The sequence below is a fragment of the Triturus cristatus genome, chromosome 10 (assembly GCF_964204655.1).
Source record: "Triturus cristatus chromosome 10, aTriCri1.1, whole genome shotgun sequence".
Taxonomy (NCBI): Eukaryota; Metazoa; Chordata; class Amphibia; order Caudata; family Salamandridae; genus Triturus; species Triturus cristatus.
Window position 1 is genome coordinate 446256548 of NC_140593.1, and position 20749 is coordinate 446277296.

At 45.9% G+C, this 20749-nt stretch overlaps 1 protein-coding gene across 10 annotated transcripts in view; it reads right to left on the reverse strand.

Moving 5' to 3' along the window:
• The window catches only part of ARHGAP12 (Rho GTPase activating protein 12), a 432157-nt gene that overhangs the window by 41938 nt on the left and 369470 nt on the right, over positions 1-20749 (reverse strand). For all 10 annotated transcript variants that reach the window (XM_085631848.1, XM_085631845.1, XM_085631846.1 and 7 more), the window contains 2 exons: positions 13592-13711; positions 5519-5617 (listed from right to left, as the gene is read on the reverse strand). In XM_085631848.1, the coding sequence (XP_085487974.1) occupies positions 5519-5617; positions 13592-13711 (219 nt within the window). The remainder of the gene's footprint in view (positions 1-5518; positions 5618-13591; positions 13712-20749) is intronic.

Genomic DNA, 20749 nt, shown 5'->3' on the forward strand with positions numbered 1-20749 from the left:
CACAAATGAGCGGTTCTTAAACTTCAACTACAGCTACTATTCTACGGTATTGGTGTCATCTTGCTATTTCAAGATGCAGTTCTATTCTGTAAAGTGTGTGCCAAATCAGTGATGCGCAGCTATTCTAGACTGGAACGTGCTGTGTAATACTGGCCAGTCTACAGGTGACAATTGTTTGCCTGTGGATGGGGTGGTGTGATTAAATAAATATATGAGCCTGCCAATAGTGTGATTTCTTGTCTATACAATAGTACTACAAAATAAATGCCTCAACTTGTTTTGGCTCGATCATCCTCTGGGAAAAATAAAGGAATTATTTGCAGAAACATCAAATTACCTTATAAAACAGTCAGTGAAAAAGTCTAATGACTAATATGGTGAAATCTTCACATTGAAATTAGTGCCGTGTTGAACAGAAATTAAATATCCACTTTTTACACCGAAAAGAGCTGGTCATGTACACTGAAGCAATAGAGTACTTGAAACAGTCAGGATTCAATTGGGAGAAACAAAAAACACAGAGCACCGGTAGAGAGACGGAACATGCTCAAATATATCCAACAGCCCCAATGCCATTTATTAGGGCTTTTTAAAAAAACCTCACAGAAATGTCACTTCAACTGTCTCTCAGATGTGAATGGTAAAAGAAACAAATGAAACATAAAAATCACATTCATAATAGCAGATCAATAAGGTAATTCCATTTTTAATAAATCTGAACTAACGAACAAGTTACTTACCTTCGGTAACACTATATCTGCAACAAACATAGGTTAGTTATAGATTCCTTACCTTAGAATTACCCCCAGACGTCAGAATGGGTCCCGGAAGTTTTTCGTCAGCAGTACCCCTGCGCGTCGAAAGGTGGCGTCGATCGGCTCCGCGTTCGTCGTTGGCATCATGGTCATCGGGATGACGTTGCGGTAGCTACATAGACGCCGCTCTCACACACTGACGTCAGTTCTGTACACTACTTTCCACGCCAGAAGCGCAGAACCATGCAAGACACTGAGCACTGGTGCAGAAAACTCGGGCCCTGAAAGTAAGTCCTTATCCCTAGAAGTCAGTTTGCAGAACGGGGAGGATGGGTGGGGGGTAAGGAATCTATAACTAACCTATGTTTCTTACAGATATATCGTTACCGAAGGTAAGTAACTTTTTCATCTGAAAGAAATAGTTCTAGATTCCTTACCTTAAAATCGACCCCAGCAATATTAACCCCAGAGGTGGGTCTGAGAACTAAATTCACGCCATGAAGTCCTGGAGGACAGAACAGCCAAGGAAGCGGTCTCTCCAGACTTGGCTGTCCAGGCAGTAGTGCCTTGTAAATGTGTGCAGCGATGCCTATGTAGCTACCTGACAGATGTCACTAAGGGTGACTCCACGTCCCAAAGCAGTGGTAGCTGCTATCGGCCAGGTGGAATGGGCGCGCAACCCCACTGGAGGCTCCTTCTTTGCCAAGGAATAACAAGCTTTGGTGCACAAAACAACCCATCTAGAAATGGTTCGCTTGTGCACAGCCTGACCTTTTTTGGCACCCACGTAGCCAACAAAGAGCTGGTCATCCACCCGGAATTGTTTTGTGCGATCCAAGTAAAAGGAAAGGGCACGCTTTGGATCCAGACGGTGGAGCCTCTCTTCTTCTTGGGAAGGATGCAGGTAGGAAAAGTGATGGTCTGTCCAATATGGAAAGGAGTAACCACTTTGGGAAGGAAGGACGAGTTCCAAGGACAACCTTGTCCGGATGAACAACCAGAAAAGGAGGCTTAGAGGAAAGGGCTTGGAGCTCACTCACCCTGCGTGCAGAGGTGATGGCCACGAGAAAGGCAGTTTTTAAAGTCAGAAGCCTTAGAGGACAGTTATGAAGTGGCTCAATGGGAGCGCACATAAGATATGTAAGAACCACGTTCAAGTCCCACTGGGGCATTACGAAGGGAACAGGAGGAAAAAGATTAGTAATGCCCTTAAGGAAGCGATTTACAACAGGGGACTTAAAAAGAGAAGGCTGATCAGGCAGCCTAAGGAAGGCTGAAATGGCCGAGAGGTAGCCCTTTAGAGTTCCCAGAGCAGAGCCCTGCTGGGCTAAAGAAAGGAGGAACAAGAGAACGTCAGAAAGAGGGGCGGAAAAGGGGATCCACAGCCTTTGCTGTGCACCATGCCACACATTTGTTCCATCTGCAGGTGTATACCGTCACAGTGGAGGGACGCCTGGCTGCCAAGAGAACATCACAGGCTTCGGGAGGCAGGTCGAACGACGTCAAATTCCACCGCTCAATCTCCACGCTAGGAGGTGGAGGCTGGACAGGTTCAGGTGGAAGACCCCCTGCTGCTGCGACAGAAGATCCTCCCAAAGAAGCGGGTGACGTTCCTGAGATCCAAGATAGGACGTAGGCCTTTGTCCTTCTTGGGCACCAGAAAGTAGTGGGAATAGCAACCACGACTTAATTCTGGGACAGGAACATGCTCGATGGCTCCCTTGGCCAAGAGTGCTGAAACTTCCTGTTGGAGAAGGGCCAGATGATCCTCCAACATGCGATGGTACTGAGGTGGCATGGATGGAGGGGTAGTCTTGAAGGGGGGGGGGGGGGGTGAGTAGCCCTTTCGGACTATTTGCAAAAACCCACCTGTCCGACGTTATGGTGCGCCAGTGGGGTAGTTGATGGCGAATCCTGCCGCCCACAGGCGGTTAGTGGCCCTGAAAGGTCAGACCAGGAGGGTTTGGAGGCTGCTCTAGAGGGGGCTGTGGTGGACTGGCCAGCCCGCTGGCCCCAGAACCACAGCAGTGGTTACCACGTCCCCGGCCGCGCAGGGGCTGAACAGCTTGCGCTGGCCTGTGGCTCTGGACGGGACGTGCCGGGGCACCCCTCCCGTACCCACGAAAGGGGCGAAAGGCACACTGTGCAGGGCGGGTGGTGGAGAGGCCCAAGGACCTGGCCGTGGCCCGAGTGTCCTTAACAGCGCTCCAGCGCGTTGTCTGCCTGGTCGCCGCATAGGCGACAGCCATCAAAGTGCATGTCCATAAGAGTGGATTGGACATCCCCATAAAAACCAGTCTACCTCAACCAGGCGTAGCGTTGAAGGGCTAATTACATGGAAATCGTCCTGCCTAGTGAGTCGGCGGTATCCAGCCCACAGCGGATAGTAAACTTTGCTGCGTCTCTCCCGTCGGCAACTACACGCGAGAGTACAGCCTGGGCCACCTCCGGGCACTGGGGCAGCACTTGCGCTACCGTATCCCACACAGAGTGGGTGTAACGGCCCAACAGACATGCGTTGTTTACCGACCGCTGTCCCAAGCTGGAGGAAGAAAACATCTTCCCAAGAAGGTCCAGCTTTATGGATTCCCTATCAGGTGGTACGTTAGGGAATGCACCTTTGGAGGTGGAGGCTTGGACCACCAAGCTCTTGGGGGTGGGGTGTTGGGAGAGGAAAGTGGTGTCGCCCGGAGCCAGGCGGTCGGGCAATCATCCTATCCACAGCAGTCCCTGTGTTGGGCCAGGACCAGGTACACAAAAAGGATGTCGGTGAGGGCTTCATTAAACGGTAGCACGGGCTCCGAAGAGCTCGCTGCCGGTTGAAGCACCTCTGTCAGGAGGTAAGTCCTGACTGCCACCGTAGGTAGCGCGAGGTTGAGAGCCTCGGCCACCCTACACAACACCACGGAAAAAGACGCTCCCTCCTCCGTAGCCACGGTAGGAGGAGACAACATGCCAAGGTCTGGTGAAGTGTCCAAACCACTAGCTTTCCCCAGTTCCTCTCTCCAGTCCGGTTCATAGCCCAACTGGTCAGTTAAAGGGTCTCCAGACTCCTCCCAGTCTTCCTCACCCTCCTCTGGCTGCCAATCTGGTCTAAAAGAGCCAGGGTAGAACAAGGGCACAAAAGTACCAGTCGGCACCGGATCCGGTGTCGGTCGAAGCTGGTCCGGCTCTGTGTCTACATCGGGATGGAGGCCAGGGCTGCGGACGTGGTGCCGGTGGATTCGGCGCCGGGGGAGTTGTAATGAGGTCGACGGGCGCCGATCCGGATCCAGGCCTGGATCCAAGGGGACCCTGCAGTGCCAGGGCCGGAGCATCCGCATCGAAGGCCCAGAGCCCCCAACCGAGTCCGCGGGGCCTGAAGGCGTGCCGGCAGAGTTGGGCTGCCCAAAGATGGCATGCATCACTTCGTAAAATTGGCGAAGCTGGGCAGGGGTCGCTCCGGGTCCCGGGAGGGGAGGGAAACCCAGAGTCGACCCTTCAGGCTCCTTACGTGGAGCCGCGGGAGGGGCACCACCCGCATCCCTTGTCGCGTCGGTAGATGGACGGGGAGAAGTCGAAGAGCGACGATGCTTCTTCGATTCCTTCTTGTGCTTCAGCTTACCTGACCGAGTGCAAAGACTTGGAAGAAGAGTGATGATGATGATGACCACGACTCCGCGACCAGCCCCTCGACCTCCCACACGTCCAGGACCTTGAACGGCGCAGAGCCGACTGCCAGGCCTTGAGAAGCTTTCGGGGCCACTTCCGCAAGGACTTCGGATTCATGGTCCGGCAGTCAGAGCACGATTCGGGGTCATGGTCACGCTCCAAGCAAAACAGGCACACGCGGTGCGGATCCGTCACCGACATCAGTCGGCTACAGGAACTGCAAGCCTCAAAGCCGGGTATCCCTGATGTGCACCAGGGATTGAAGACTCGAAAACTGTGTTGACAAAAGTCAGCAAAAAGTCAGTTAAAAAGTGACTGGAGGTACGGCTCTCCCCAGATCTGCGCTGGCTGGCGCGGAAAAAGAAATAACTGACGTCAGCGCGCGAGGGCAGCGTCTATTTAGCTACCGCTACGTCATCCCGGCGACCACGACGCCAACAACAAACGCAGAGCCGACCGACGCCACCTTTTGACGCACAGGGGTAGTGCCGACGAAAAACTTTCTGAATCCAGTCTGACGCCTGGGGGTAGTTCTAAGGTAAGGAATCTATAACTAAATGTTTCTTTCAGATCTATGTTTCTTTAATGTATGCAGGGATTTGATGCTAACAGTAAAAACACTTAATTTTGGGAAGAAAATATACATTTTAATAAAAAATACTAGAAGAAAAAGCCAGTCCTGCAATAAATGAACAGGACCTACCCAGTTTTTAGTAGGAACTCTGATCTGTGTTTGGAAGTCTCAGACGGTAATGGGAGGATGGGCGGGCTTGCACAACAAATAAGGAAATTAGTGAGGATTCTATTTTTTCATTATAATTTCGAAAACTAGTCAACGCGGACATTCAAATCTTCATTTAACATTCCTAGATAAAAAAAAACACTAAATAGATGAGGATAATGGAAAACTTGGTTTGAAAGCCTAATTTCAATCAATTGCTTTATAAAATATCTAATCAACTCCGACAAAAAAGTAATGGCAACTGCAGGTTTCCTAGCCACAAACTATACATCAACCAAAACCTTGATCCACAGTTTAAACAAGCAGGGCTTTTCAAGTATTTAGAGTAACTCCGATTTTTAGACGGTGAAAAGAAGCGAAATTCATTTACCATGCTCTTCTACATGATTGATGCACTGCGTCACAAATTTCGGCACAGTGGTGTTTTCCCTCTGACACAGACTGATTAAACTGCAACCAAAGACTTGATCTGGAATTGAAAATAGCCACATAATTATAACAAATTATTATAATCAATAAACGTCTATTCGCTAACTTAGTGAGAGAGTCCCTGACATCTAGGAAAGAAATGAAAATCAATTTCCCAAGTCAATAACCGATCTTTCTTCAACACCTTGAGATCCACTGATTTTGGAGTGCATTTGAAAGCAGTTGAACGATTCGCACATCATATCATGTATCATAATTTAGTTATTTGGTATAGCATAGACCATGCTTTAATATGCAGTTCAGTAACTTACAAAGAATATTTTGACTGTGACCAGAATTTCTCAGCAAAGTCTCTTTACATCGGACACAAAGTTGGATTACAGAGACCACAGTGTGATGGTAAACGGGAGTGCGTATGCACCATACGTTTCACCGCTTGCTTTTACACATTTTCTAATAACACAAAATACAGGAGATAAAGTTATGTGTAGAATCATATGATTACTAGCCCAAGGACCTAAACTGAGAATAAAATCCCAGCCTCGAGGCTCCTAGGTCAGTCTTTACTTCATGATGAAGTTCACTAGAACGAAGGACTTAGCAAGGTTTCTAACAAACATGTTGCAAAATATTAAACGGTCAACATATGAATCAGTAGTACGTATGGCTACGACAACATCTGCTTCACACAGGGCCACAGAAATAGTGTTTGCTGCTTTACTGAATTCCTTCATGGGAACAGGTCTTAAAACAAACATGCTGGCCCTTAGTACCGGTAGAATTACCTTTGAAGTGCCACCACTTACCTTGGAGCTACCAAAAAAGGCCAACATCAGAAAAATATCTATTCTTGTGATACAATCATGTCTTTCAACATGCAGAATGTAGAAGATAAGTTTGTGAAAACAGTAGAAGTACTAGGAGCTAAGATAGGGAAAATTATTTCTTGAACGGGCACACTTGAGACTATCCATGATCCACAAAAGAAGTGTCACAAAGAGAACCTTAAAATATGAAAATCGTGAAAAACTGCACTAACAACTGCATGTATATGTGACGTGTCCGAAAATGTTAGTTTCATACTTAGTCATGGGACCTCAAGTTAAAATATAGAAGCGCAAAGTGACATTCAATAGACCAAATAAAAGGGCCTGATTTACAATGGTAAATTTACACTTTTATATAAGTTTACAATGTTTTGCAATTCAGAAAGTAATTTTACGAGTAGTATCTTTATGACTGCCTATCTTTTTATGTGCGGAGTCTCCACCACGAGTGGGAAGACTCCACATTCGTAAAGATACTACTCATAAAATTCCTTTATGAATTGCAAAAACTCGTAACCTTATACAAAACTGTAAGAGTACCCTTGTGAACCACACCCCGTCTCTGTAGAGGTTGTTCCTACAAGTGACAGTGTCCATGTGCCATTTAATGGCAGGAAGGGGATAAACATATACCAGATATGGTTTATTTTTACATGCACCATACGGTCTTATACCCAGCACAGAAGATTAATCAATCAACAATGACAAGTGAACAAATTAGTAGATGAACTTGTTAATAAATGTGCATTGATATAGTTGGTAGAATAGATTATTTCGACCTTTGGAATAGCCAATATGAAGGTGTTTGCAAATCTGAGATATTTGCTATGATGTTCTGGGCTGGCACAGAGGACGTACTAAGTGGCACGCTAAATAACCTGGCAGCTAAAATCTTACAATTAAGGACTGAAATCTACTATGGATTGTGGAATTGTCTAACCACCTCTCCATTTTTGTTGCTCTTGAAATATCCAAGACTGAGGCAGACTTGTGAAAATGAGCCCATCTGCATAGGAGTACAACCGTCATGGAGAATCGTGCTGTGGAATTTTTCTGCTTGTGCAGAAAATATAGTGGTCGTGATGGAAATAACCCGAAAATATTATGGTTGAGTAATGTGATATTTCCAGCTGTGAAGTATAATCCTGCTATAGAACAACATTATACAACATTTTTACATGTGACAAAAAGTTAAGGAATAACATAGCAACCAAAACATAGGATCACGGGTAAATAAGACTAATATAGGAGTACTATGTAGGTCAATAATTTAATGTGGTAACCAAACTATGTGAACACATAACTAGGAATTTGTTGATAACCCAGATAACTACTCAGACACTTGTCTACACCTCACAGTATAGAGATGCACATCCCGTACCTCTAGAAAAGTTAACACCTATTACAGACGTGAAAGGCTGACAAAAAAATGGAGCTGCTTCAAAGGTGACACAAATTTTTGCCTGTGAACAAATAAGCCTAGGTGTTACAAGTGCACAAGGAAGATTAGCCCAGGAATAACTCATGAAAGACAATCCACTAAGAAATAATGTGCGTGCCATGACATCGCATAGAAAAAGAAGCTACAGTATATACATGTTACAGACTCAAAGGTTCAATGGAACGTGATCCATACACACTCACAAAACAAATATATTTTCTAGGATTGCTTTAACGCAATGTAGGAAATCAAGCTTGCACATTGCTTTAAAAGCAAACCAAACAAAATATGGCATACAAATTTCCGAAACATCCTGACATTTTTTCCAAGGAAAAAAAAAAGATCTAGGTTTAGAAGCTAATGGGCCATTGCCAGGGTGCAGAAATAGCCGAACGAAATATTTTATAATTTATGATTTATTGGAAATGGTGTTTCTTTATCTACGCCAATGAGTGACTGAGTTCCAGAGGTTTTGAGAACCAAGCTGAAGCCTTGCAGCGATAAGCATAACGTGCACTGTGAATAAACAAAGATTCTTGCCTAATTTACCAAACAGTAAATATCATTAGGACAGAGATGACCTCTCCACAGGGCTGAAAAGAGATGTGATAGGCAAAGTGTCTAGCCAGTGGCTAAAAGAGGCTAGTTGAAGTAAGCCAATGATTGAAAGGGGTGGACCTAAAACCCAATGTCTGTATACTTATAGCAATAGGTTTGTTTGTTAGCTGTGCTGTCAAAACCCAGGCATAAAAAGGAGGAGGACCCTTTGTGATCTTCTCAAGGAGCCATCATTTGTGAGGAAGGTTTACCAGAGAAGGCCAGGAATCCTGCTGCATTGAATTTTTTGAAGGTGGAACTGTGATGGATGTATGAACTAATATGCTTTTACAAGACCACTAAATTATTAGATGGATGACACATGAGGATTGTGTGATTGTAAAGATAATCAAAACACTTCAGAGAACAAAAACGTATCGGCAAGTGGTGACTTGCCCTTACGTATGCTGTGGCTTTGCCCTCCTTATTTTCAGTCCATTTATTACTACCTTAATAGTGAATAGTAAGAAACCAATTACTATTAGTATAATAAAATAAATGAAGAACTAAGCCAGGGTCAAGCAGCAAGTAGTGTGGGGCAGTGCATTGGTCTGATGGCTGGTGCAGGCACAAGCAGGCACCTTTGCTATTCATAAATCAGACTGTCCAAGGCTTGCGAAGTCCCCGCCCTGGATTCAGGGGCCCGATGCACCCAGGATGCCACCCCATTTGTGACACATAGCAGTTTTTATCCGTCAAGGTAGCCCCAGGTGCTTTAGGCGTTGGCCTTGGTGTGCCTGGGGGAAATACATCAATTATCGGGTATCTCACCCTCTCGTTGCAGGGTGTAGTAGGTTCAGGAATCTCAATCCCACCCCGCCCTATGATGAATTGTCAGAGGTTGTCATGGCTTACCACAGGTGCTGACCACCATTCTGTCCACCTCTGGCCCTGGGCATTATTAGCCACCCCTTCATTCACTTGCTCAGGAAACTGTCACTTAGGAGGTCGCTTGTGCTTGTATTACTGGAGTCATGCTTCCCAGGATTGCGGATGTAATGTGTGCCAACCTGTTGTAACCCCATCTTAATTCCACAGACAGTCCTGTCCTCCACGGGCACCCCAAAAGATGTGACAAAATTCCCCAGCTAAGTGGTAGGTTACAGCTGAATTTGAGAAGCCACTGCAGGATTTGAGGATCCCAGGATTCAAAGATCTACTGTATGATTTGAGGATCTACTCAAAGATTCAAGGATCTGTGCGTCTATAAAAACAATAGCCAGGCAGGGCATGGCCAAGTGCTTGGCTTTTCACTTTTCATCGGTTGTTCTATTTGGGTTCTGCTCGTCACCGGAGTTCTTGCCTCTCCAGCTGAGACATTCGTCAAGGTTAATGCAAAGTTCATCTTCTCAGACTTTTTCTGCTTGTGGCACATCTAGGAATTTCTTCTGCAGCATCACTTCGAAGAATTTTGTCACATCCTTCGACCTCTTCAAGGAATTTCCTTGCAGCCAGAGGAACTCTTCAGCCTGTTCCAGCACGGTCTTCAGAGACATCCAGTAAGTAATTAGCTAGTGAGAGTTTGATTTATTTGCTGGGATTGTGAAACGGCTGTTGGATTCTTGAACTTCCTCTTACATGCACATACAGGAACTCTTTTTATTTTTTTTACGGAGTTTTATATAGCACACAGTTGACCCGAAGGTATTGGGTATCAGAGCGCTGTACACGAGCACCAGTTGTGTTACATGAGGACACATTCATTTTTGTTAGGCACGGGAGATTAAGTGATTTGCACAGAATCACAGGATGTTCAGTGTCATTGCAGAGACTCGAACCTGGTTCCCCAGATTCGAGGTCGACCCACCTAGCCGTTAGGCCAACTCCTTGCCTTCTAAGTTGTCTTGTAACAAACATCTCCTGATCATTTGCAGGGTTATTTACAAATGCTGAGCCACACTTTTTTTTCCCACTTAGGTGCTTCAAGTTATGGAGCTTTAACAAGTGTGGACCAGTCTCACAATGATTTCCTTGGATCTAGCAAGATAAAGGTACTGAGCAATTGATAAGTTGAGAGCTTACTATCATGCACTCTTTGCTAGAGTGATGCTCAGATATCTTTCCAGTTTCTGTACAATGTTAACATTTATGTGAGATCAATGTAAAAGAAGAAATTGCATGCAACTGAAATAGCTGTAAGAGCAGAGAGTAACAGTCTCCTGATTTATTTAGCGCGGTCACTGGGAGAGATTGCAGAACATTCTATTTGTTGAGAATAGATGTGTTACTAAAGCCCTACAACATCTTTTGTGGGCCTGCTCTCTCAACCTTAATCATCTTTGCCGTCAGCTTAGGCATAATCGATAAGGAATTAGACTGGTAAGTACCACGTCATTCCTGCAGCAACATTTGGATCTACAGGATACATTTCACCATCGTCTGACAGAGGAGGAGAAGCAAAAGGCTGGAAGCTCAAGCAATGCATCAGAATGGCACGTTTACTGTACTTGCTTCAGCTTTCAGTTTCCTATTTCAGTGCTTGAAGTGGAAGGGAGCTATGTTACAGCCCCAAATTTTAATGGAGCACGAGGCAGGAGGACCTAACGCAGGCTCAAACAGACCACGGAAAGCAAACAAAAAGAAAATCTCTCAAATGTGTGCAAATGAACGTGTGAAAGTGAGTGAGTGACAAGGAGAGAGAGCAAGGAAAAGCTGCAGTTAGTAAAACTGAGACACTGAGTGAGTCATCGGAAGATTAAATGTAACTAAGAGAATATAGGAGTGCAAATAAGTGAGTAACAGTGAAAGAGTTTGAGTGTGAAAGTGAGAATAAATCAGCAGGCAGGAGTGAAAATGGGAGGGAGAATAGGGAGTGTATCAGTGTGAATAATTGTGAGACTGAATGTGAGTGAATGAGTGTGAGTGTGAAAGAGTGAGAATAAGGGAGAGGGAGTGTGAATCAGTGTGCTTGGGAATGAGTGTGAGCATGAATAACAGTGTGAGAATGAGCGAGTGAAAATAAATGAGTGAAGTTGGGTGAGAGCCTGAGAAGGAGTTAATGGAAGTGAGCATGGATGCCTGTGTGTGTGCATGCATGAGAGAGAGTCAATCTCGCAAGTGTGCAGCTGGCTCTAGCATACATGAGGTAATTCATGGCCTAGGAGGAATTCCTGGCAACATGCTGGAAGCTTCAGGACGGTGATAACTCATTGAAAAAAAAGGCATTCAAGGCAAAATGCTGGCGATGGCACAATAAAGGTAATTCTTTGCTAAATGTTGGTGATGTTATGCTGAAGGAAATTTCTAAAGATACAAACATGGCATATGGGAAGTACTCATGACAAAATGCTGAGATTGTCATACTGAAGTTAATTAACATGTGGGAACCCACTGAACATTTGAAAAAACAAGTTATCGACTCCAACGGAGAGCCAGGCTTCATTGGGTTGCACTATTTGACCCTCTTTTTTCCCCAAAGTTTTCTTCTGGGGATGAAACCTCCTTTGAGTAAAGTGAGGATGTAATTGATTCCTGTATGTATTATCTTGAACACCAAAAACTAAAACCTAATAAAACATTTAAAAAACACAAATGTGGTGTCAGCTTGAGTGTAGCATTTTGGATTCATTCTGGCTGCAGAGTGCCCGACAGACGGAAAAGAAATTGCCAACTGGTCTTATGATGCTAATATATTAAAGGTGATGAGTTTCAGAAAGCATTTGCACTTCAATTAATTTTTCTTGTTGTTTTCAGTGTAACGTGCAATAAAAGGTGTTCCTGGGCTTGGAATGATTGAATCCCTTGATCAGGTCACCACTGCCTTCTTCCCCTTGCAGGACTAGACCCGTTGAAACAAACACAATGAGGCTCATCCCAGAAGAGGCAGAGATGCACTGTGGTCACGGCCAGCACAGATGATCATGAGTAAGGACTGTATGCTAAACTGCTAACCGTGAAAGGGTGATGGTATGTTATGGTGACTGCTGGTATGCAGATTCCAAGTGGAGGTGGCACACAAGGGGATTAGCTCCTACCACTTAGGGACAGTGAAGGAAGCAGGTCCTACATAGAAGAATCAACCATGTCACTGGCTTCCTGGGTTTGTCTTTTTTAATTATTATAACAAAAAGACATAGCAGCTGAGACTGCTGGGATTGCACATCAACCAATAGGTATACAATAGTCGAGAATGCGTGTGTTACTAAACCATTTGCAGTCTGCTGCTGGAGAACCTATTGTAGCCATTTGAGCTTCACCAAAATGGTGGAAGACACAAAAACGCTCAAATCAAGAAGCAGATTTTCAGGTATCACAGAGATCAGTTAATTATTTTATTACCAAAAAAGGAAAACAAACAATTATGCTTCTTGGAAATCGGCTATACATTGTAAAGCTACCTTTTATTCCAAATACATCGTAAATACAATTCCCTTTTGACTGCTCAACACATTTAAATCTCATAAGGCAGCAAACACATATTTCAACACATTATCTAGGATGTAAAAAATATAATCACATAATATTAGTAGCCCTGACATAGTGAGAGTGAAAACCAAAATATTTCTTGGTCTGTGCAAGTCCCCGTACATAACCCACCACTCAATGTCGCATGAAGACAAGCCCAATATGTTTTCCAGATGGAATGCACCACCGTGTGTAAATCAAAGAATATTGGAAAAGGACTATCACAGCATATGGATAAGCTATGAAGACTGGTGGGTGTAGACAGAGGCCACCATTATGTCCAGCATGAAAACAATCCACCTGCCCCTCATGCCTGGGACTACGTGTACCCTACGACCTTTCAGTGACCTAATATGAAGAGACCCCTTCATACTACTTCAGCATATCTGTTACTATTCTCTCTCTTTATTTTATAACTCCATTCTATCCTAGTTTCACTTTCTTGCTTCCTGCGCCCATCGGATTCTAAATATTCTATTCTTTCTCTTACACTAACTTCCTCGTAGGGTTGACCCATAGTTATCACACTTGCACGATTTCTTCTCGGTGGTCCATGCTTCTAAGAAAATATTCAGTCTTGTCTGCATGCTGTGCTAAAAGGTGGGAACTTTCTACATTAAGTCCAATAAGGTTCTTATTTACAAATACGTGGCACTGATACCACTTGCATTAGCATTCACCTTCTAGTTTTTTTTGCGTCATCCATCCATCATTCAATACAAGGTAAGTTGAGCATGCTACTTGCCTTTAATGTAGCCCTTTTCACGGACGGCTTGCAACGTCGGTCGCCGCGTGAGAAACTTTTTTAGCTTTGTTTTTGTCTTCTTTTGTTCTGTAGAATCAATACTGGGGGAGATTTTAATAGCTACGGAAAAACAGAAATTTCAAATACATATGATAATTGCTGAAATATATCATTCACTAATGCAGATTGTTTTTTGAAGTACTAACATTTCTGATTAAACGTGTTTTCCATACAATGTTCTGTTCACTTTCATGCAACACATTTCCATGAATGCGTTTTAACTTCGGAAATGCAAAAGTTTGTTTGGATTTAAGACATTCAACAAAGTTATTAGTGACGTTAGCAAACTAAAGAATCAGCGTTCAAAATGGGAGAGGACGTGGCCTTACGGCCTGATCTATGGTAACTTTGGAACCAAGAAAACCGGTTCAAGTCTTGGCGTTTGCTCAACATGTGGTGATCCTGGGTAAATCACTTGGGGCCAGATGCACAAAATGCAATCCAGTAACTTGTAACTGAGTCGCTTTTTGCGATTCAGTATTTGGAAGGGCCATGTTTAGGGCATCCCTTCCAAATACTGAATCGGTAAGGTATGTATTAGTTGTGCGACCGAATTCCGGATGCAAAACAGTAAGACTTTACCATCAGCTTAAAACAGTTTAAAACTGGCGGTAACCCATTAGCAAAGGGGTAGGTTTGGAACGCCTTCTCCTTTGAGAATGTAAATAAAAATATTTTTTAAGAACAGGCACCCACTGCCTACTATTTAGAAATTAAACTGCAAAGTTTCAATTTTTCTTTCAAATACATCCTTTAAGGAAAACGGGATGCATTGAAATTTTTTTTTAAAAATAAATAAAATAAAGAATGCTTTATCAAAAAGAAATTACAGGCATTGCGGTCTGCTGACCTCAGCAGGCCACCATCCCTGGGATGGCTGCAATTACTAATGGGTCGCAAATTGTGACCTACCTCATTAATCATCATGAGGGGCACGGCTTGAACGAGGAGAAAGATGACGGCATGAGCCTGCAGCTCTGCTCCATGAGAACCTTTAAATCAACGCCGAGCATCACAAATTGGGGCCAGACTGACAAAAATGGCATTGCACTGAGGTACTGCATCTGAAGATACCATCATCTTGGCGCCAACCTCCACTTGGAGCCCTGATGTCTGCCTCATACTGCGGGTCGGCATAACGCTAGGCAACTACCAACAGTCAGTGGAGACCCATCAATGTGCGCATCCAGCAAGCTGTTCACACCGCGAAAATTCAAAAATACAACACCAAGTAACCCTCACCCGTTTTAAGGCAGCATCTGTTCAACACACGCTCGCAGAATAATATCGGAGTATTAGTGGAGCACTACTTTAGGGGACTAAGGCCGCAAGCACCCTCTAAAATGGCGTGGAGTTAGGCACGCACAAACTGGGGGAATTATTTGAACATTATGTGGCCACCCCCTACAATATTGCTTGTGATTTACCCACGTAATGAGCTAGAGGACGCCTGCAAAATTATCTCAGCAGTCATATCGTTTTCAGCAGTTATTAGACCAAGTTAAGACTTACAGCAGCAATCAAAATGGCAGGGCCCCACCCATAGCCCACTGTGCGCTCAGCAGTTCGTTGGTAATTCATCTAAATCTGTCTCAGGCCAATAATTGCCAAACAGGGGATGACTACTAATTTAGACTCATAACAGCAATCAAAATAGTGGCCACCCCCTATGTTCCGCTATATGCTCTGAGACTCTGTGCCACGAAAACAGGTTATGCATTATAAAAACTACAATTTAATAAATAACTGCCTAGAGCTTCCCCTCACTAATGCTCAATAGTTCTGCAATTCCGCCAAACTGCATCGCCTTTCACTAAATGCGGACGCAGGTCCAGTGCTCTGTGCCACAAAATATTCTCGACTGCATCACAACTCAACCAAAATAGCGACCCCGTTAGTCTTCTGCTGTACGCGCTGAAGCGCAAACTCTTACTACACATCATAAATCTGTGATCAAACAGCTGCCTAGTGCTTCATATCACTAGTGCTCAACAGTTCCTTGATCACTCCAACTTGCTTGTATAAACAGCCCTTTAAGAGGGAAGGCCCGGAGCATGGTCCCTGTACTCATAGGAGAATAGCTCAGTTGCTCCCAAGGTGGGGGGCTTAATCTGTTAACACACCGACATCTGCATCCACAATCTGGCACGGAGGACTGCCTCCGCCCAACTCTGTCCCTTAATATAGAGCACACAAAAGAGGCTCCATAAAACAGAAAGACCCTACCAACACAATACACAGCCTGGGCCATCCACATGAGCTAACAATGTTAACAGAGCTGCGCTAGCTAAACCTACTCCATACATACGTTACTGGTATGATGCTTTAGTGACACAGGCAACATGCAACTAGCCTAACTGGAGTGACTGAGCTGCTCATCAGCTTCTTTTATGCGTTTCTAATTCTTCACCTCAATGCTTGCTCTCAAATAAGCCTCAATCATGGCATTGTCAGCCTGACTAAGACCTAACTCTAGACATAAAAGTAGATTTGGAACATATGACACACCAGAACACCAGACTCTAATAGGTCGCTGAAGCTACTACTAACTACTTTCAAGCAAAATGGCAGAAAAGGAATCTAAAACTAGATTAAAAAGAGTCAAAGCAGACCCACCAAATCCAGACTCAACAGTCAAAACAAAAAAGGAAATTAACTCCACAATGGAGATGATCCTTAAAAAATTGGCAGATGTTCATGATCTTGCCAAAACCAAGAAGGACAACACAGATGCAATGCAGAACGAGATCTGTGCTATCCGCTCACACAAACAAATCAACACAAGGATTGCAGAGAGAGAGTAGAATCAGCAATCTGGAAGATTTGGAGACCAAATCACACAAAAATATCTCGACCCTTAATAGCACAACCCAACCTCTAGTCAGAAAGCTTGTGGTTGAAGACAAACATAAGGGGGAATCTTTACATCTTCAATGGAAAAGAAGATGCAGATATAGATACATCCACACACAAGACTGGATTCACTAGGCGCAAGCATTTACGCTTACTTTGGTATAGTGTTAACCAAAAAATAACTCTCAAACAGCTTTGCCTGACATACCTTTCCTCGCATGATCATCACCTTAACTCTGATCCTTACCTGTCGCAGTGGCTCATAATCTGCAAGGCTCCCTCATCTTGCCATTAGCAACTCTCTCTAAAAACCTGAAGAAAACTTTCAAACATGTGACCAACACACAAGTATGTGCATTATATATTGTGCTGTTGGGCCAATTTATGACAATACCTTTATAGCAAATGGGCCTAAGCTTGAGGCCTTTACCACAGTGTGTGGGATTTATAACCCGATCATCCTAATGAACAAGTTACTTACCTTCGGTAACGCTTTTTCTGGTGGATACATCTGCCAGTGGATTCCTCACCTTGTGATGACGTCAGTTCCATTTTTTACGTGCCGTCGACGCGCAACGGTTTTCCAGCACTCTCCTCCTACTTTGTAGTCGTGTAGTGAGTTACTGTTGGTAAATTTGCCATGTCTTCGACTAGGAAGTCAGGTTTCAAACCTTGTAGGGAATGTGGGGGCCACATGTCGATGACAGACCCCCATGAAGATTGTTTGTGGTGCCTTTCTTCTGATCACGACGTGGAGGACTGTTCCAGCTGCAGCAGGATGAATCCCAAGGCCTTGAAGGAGAGAGAGGTGAAGCTCTTCATGGCCAAGGCTAAGAAGGAGAAGAGAGGTAGGAAGAAGGAAAGAAAGATCGAGGCCGGAGTCGTCGACTTCGCATTCTTCGAAGTTGAAGAAACACCATAAGAAAAGGAAGCATTCCTCTCGGCGCCGGTCTTCGAAGATCAAGGCGTCGAGATTGACTTTGCCTCGACGTAAAAGTGAGGATGTGTCTCCTTCTCCATCTCCTAGGAAGTCTCCAGAGAGATCACCTTCGCCGAAGCGGTCCCCGGCACGTTCCCCGGCGCAGTCACAGGCGCCAGTGGAGTCTTCTGCCTCTGAGGTCGAGCAAGAACAGGAAAGGGAGCATACTCCAGAGCCAGCTGATCCTGTGGCTCCTGTCTAGGACCTTTCGGCTCCGGTTCCAGGTACTCCTCAGCCGGATCCGGGATCATTCCCTTATCCGCAGTTCCCGACTCCGGGTGCGGTTTCGACGCATTTTCTAAATGCTATGTATGGGATTTTTCATCGGGCTGCCTTCCCATCCAGCGCACCTTCTGGTCCCGTGGGTCCTATGGCGTACCCTTTGGGAGTGCCGCAGCCTTATGCTCAGGCCCAGTTTATGCCCTTTCTGCCGATGGCGCCTTCGTGGCAGTTTCCGGCGCCATCTGGGGATCCATCGCGGCTTCGATTGGATCGACCTTCTTCAGAGGCTTCCTCGACGCCGTTGCCGACTCCCTCGGCTCCGCGTCCGGCGCCGTCGACTCCGACACCTCCGGCTCCACGTTCGGTTCCACCGACTACGCGTACGGCGCCGCCGGCGCCGGTTCCTCGGAAGCGCTCAAGGAGAGAGGCCCAGAGAGTCTTGGAAGAGGAGCATTATAGGGAGGAAGTGGAAGAAGGCGAGGTGGATACATCTTCTGACGACTTTGAAGGGATTCAAGAGGCTAGTGGTCTTGATACAACTCCGGAGTGGGAGCATTCTTCTACTAGATCCTCTCCACCGCAGGAGCTGGCTACTTATCTAGTAATAAAGAAGGCCGCAGAGTTGCTGGACTTGCAGTTGCCCTCTGCTGAGTATAAACCTAACCTTCTGACGGAGGTACTACATTCGCCTACCTCGACCAGTGAACCCTTGTTACCTTTTAATGAGGCTATCTTGGAGCCAGTTATGGACGTCTGGCATAAGCCACTCTCTTCGCCGGCAGTCTCCAGACAGGTGGCAAGGAGATATAGGGTGGCTGCTGGGGATCCAGGTTTTCTATCTTCCCACCCTTTTCCAGAAAGTCTTGTGGTACAGGCTTCATGCTCGAAGCATGCTTCAGGGGCATTTCCTCAGACTCCTGTGGATAGGGAGTCTAAAAAGGCTGATCAGGCGGCTAAGAAGGCCTTTTCTTCAGGGAGCATGGCGCTTAAATCCACTAATGCCACCCGTTTACTAGGGCGCTATGTTCATGCTCTTATGGACTCAGTGAAATCTTTGGCCCCTAAGTTGCCAGAAGGGGATAAGGCATCTTTTATGGAAGTGGTCACTGATACTCAGGCTGCTGCAAGGCAGGTGTTTCAGTCGGGACTGGATACGGCCGATTCCGTGGCAAGGATAATGGGGTCGTCGATAGCCACTAGGAGGCAAGCGTGGCTTCGTTCCTCTGGCTTTTCTACAGATGTTCAGGCCACTTTGGTGGATTGGCCCTTTGACGGACAAAAACTCTTTGGCGAGAAGGCAGATTCTGCCTTGCAAAGATTTAAAGAGAGCAGGGTGACTGCGAAATCTTTAGGTTTGCAGGCTCCTGCTAAAGGATTTGGTTTTAAAAAATTCAGAGGCTTTGGCAGATCTTCATTTCGCTCTTTCCGGCAGCCTCAGCAGCAGCAGAATCCGCTCTATAGGTCGTATAGAGGAAGACAAAGAGGACGGAAGGGTTCTGGCCGCAACCCATCTTCATCTTCTGCCTCCTCTGCTCCCAATGAAGCATCAGGGAAGCAGCCCTAGATCCCCCATCCTGTATCATGTAAGACCTGTGGGGGGTCGGGTGTCCCACTTTCTGCGAGGTTGGAAATCTGTTACAACCGACCTTTGGGTTTTGAACCTCGTGGAGACTGGGTACGCCTTTCCCTTTCGGGAGTTTCCTCCCCCTTACCCTCCTTGCCAGGGTTACTGCTAGGAAGACCATCTGCTTCTTCTACAGAAGGAGGTTCTAGCTTTGCTTCAAAAAGGTGCAATAGAGGTGGTTCCGGAGCAGGAAAGGGGTCAGGGATGCTACTCCCGGATTCCCAAGAAGGACGGCAGATTGCGTCCGATTCTGGACCTCAGAGTCTTGAATTTTTACCTGAAACAGGAGAAATTCAAGATGCTGACCCTTGCTCAGGTTCTTCAAGCGTTGCAGCAAGGAGACTTGATGGTGTCGCTCGACTTGCAGGACACGTACTTCCATGTTCCAATCCTGAAGTCGCACAGGAAGTATCTCCATTTTACGGTTGGGTCGCAACATTACCAGTTTACGGTCCTCCCGTTTGGTCTTACTACCGCACCTAGAGTCTTCACGAAGGTGATGGCAGTGGTGGCTGCTCATCTCTGGAGGTTGGGGATTCCGGTTTTCCCCTACCTGGACAACTGGCTTCTGAAGGCAGAGTCCCCAGAGATGGTGCAGAATCATCTGCAGGTAACATCTCAGCTGTTATTCGACTTGGGTTTTTCGATCAATGTACCCAAATCTCACCTGGTGCCCTCTCAACGCAACCTGTTCATAGGGGCGGTACTGGACACTACTGTGTGTCGAGCATTTCCTCCTCCTCAAAGAATTCTCGACATTCAGGAAACGGTCCCTTTATTCCGCAATGGAGCGGTTGTTCCAGTTCTGAAGGTCCTTCGCCTGCTCGGTCTGTTCGCCTCCTGCATTCTGTTGGTCAACCATGCACACTGGCACATGAGGGCGCTCCAGTGGTGCCTCCGCAGGCAGTGGTATCAGCACAACGGAGATCTCAGGGAGTCGATCAGGATCTCCAGAGAAGCTGCAGCGGATCTATTTTGGTGGAACGCAATCTGTCTCAAGAAAAGCCCTTCCATCTACCTCCATCGGTGGCCACAGTGATAACGGATGCCTCCACCCTGGGGTGGGGCGCTCATCTGGGGGTTCTGGAGATCAAGGGTCTTTGGTCTCCAGAGGAAATGTTGCTTCACATCAACCTTCTGGAATTGAGTGCCAAACGAATCGCCCGCAAGGCCTTCCTCCCTTCCCTTTGCGGTCAGTCTGTTCAAGTCCTGACGGACAATACTACCGCGATGTGGTATGTCAACAAGCAGGGAGGAGTGGGGTCGCATTGTCTCTGCAGAGAGGCCCTGCGTCTACGGTCACGGGCTCAGGACCATCAGATTTGTCGGATGACAAATCATCTGGCTGGGGTGCTGAACGTACGTGCCGACAGACTCAGTCGGCAGTTCTCCGCCGACCACGAGTGTGGGCTCCATCTGG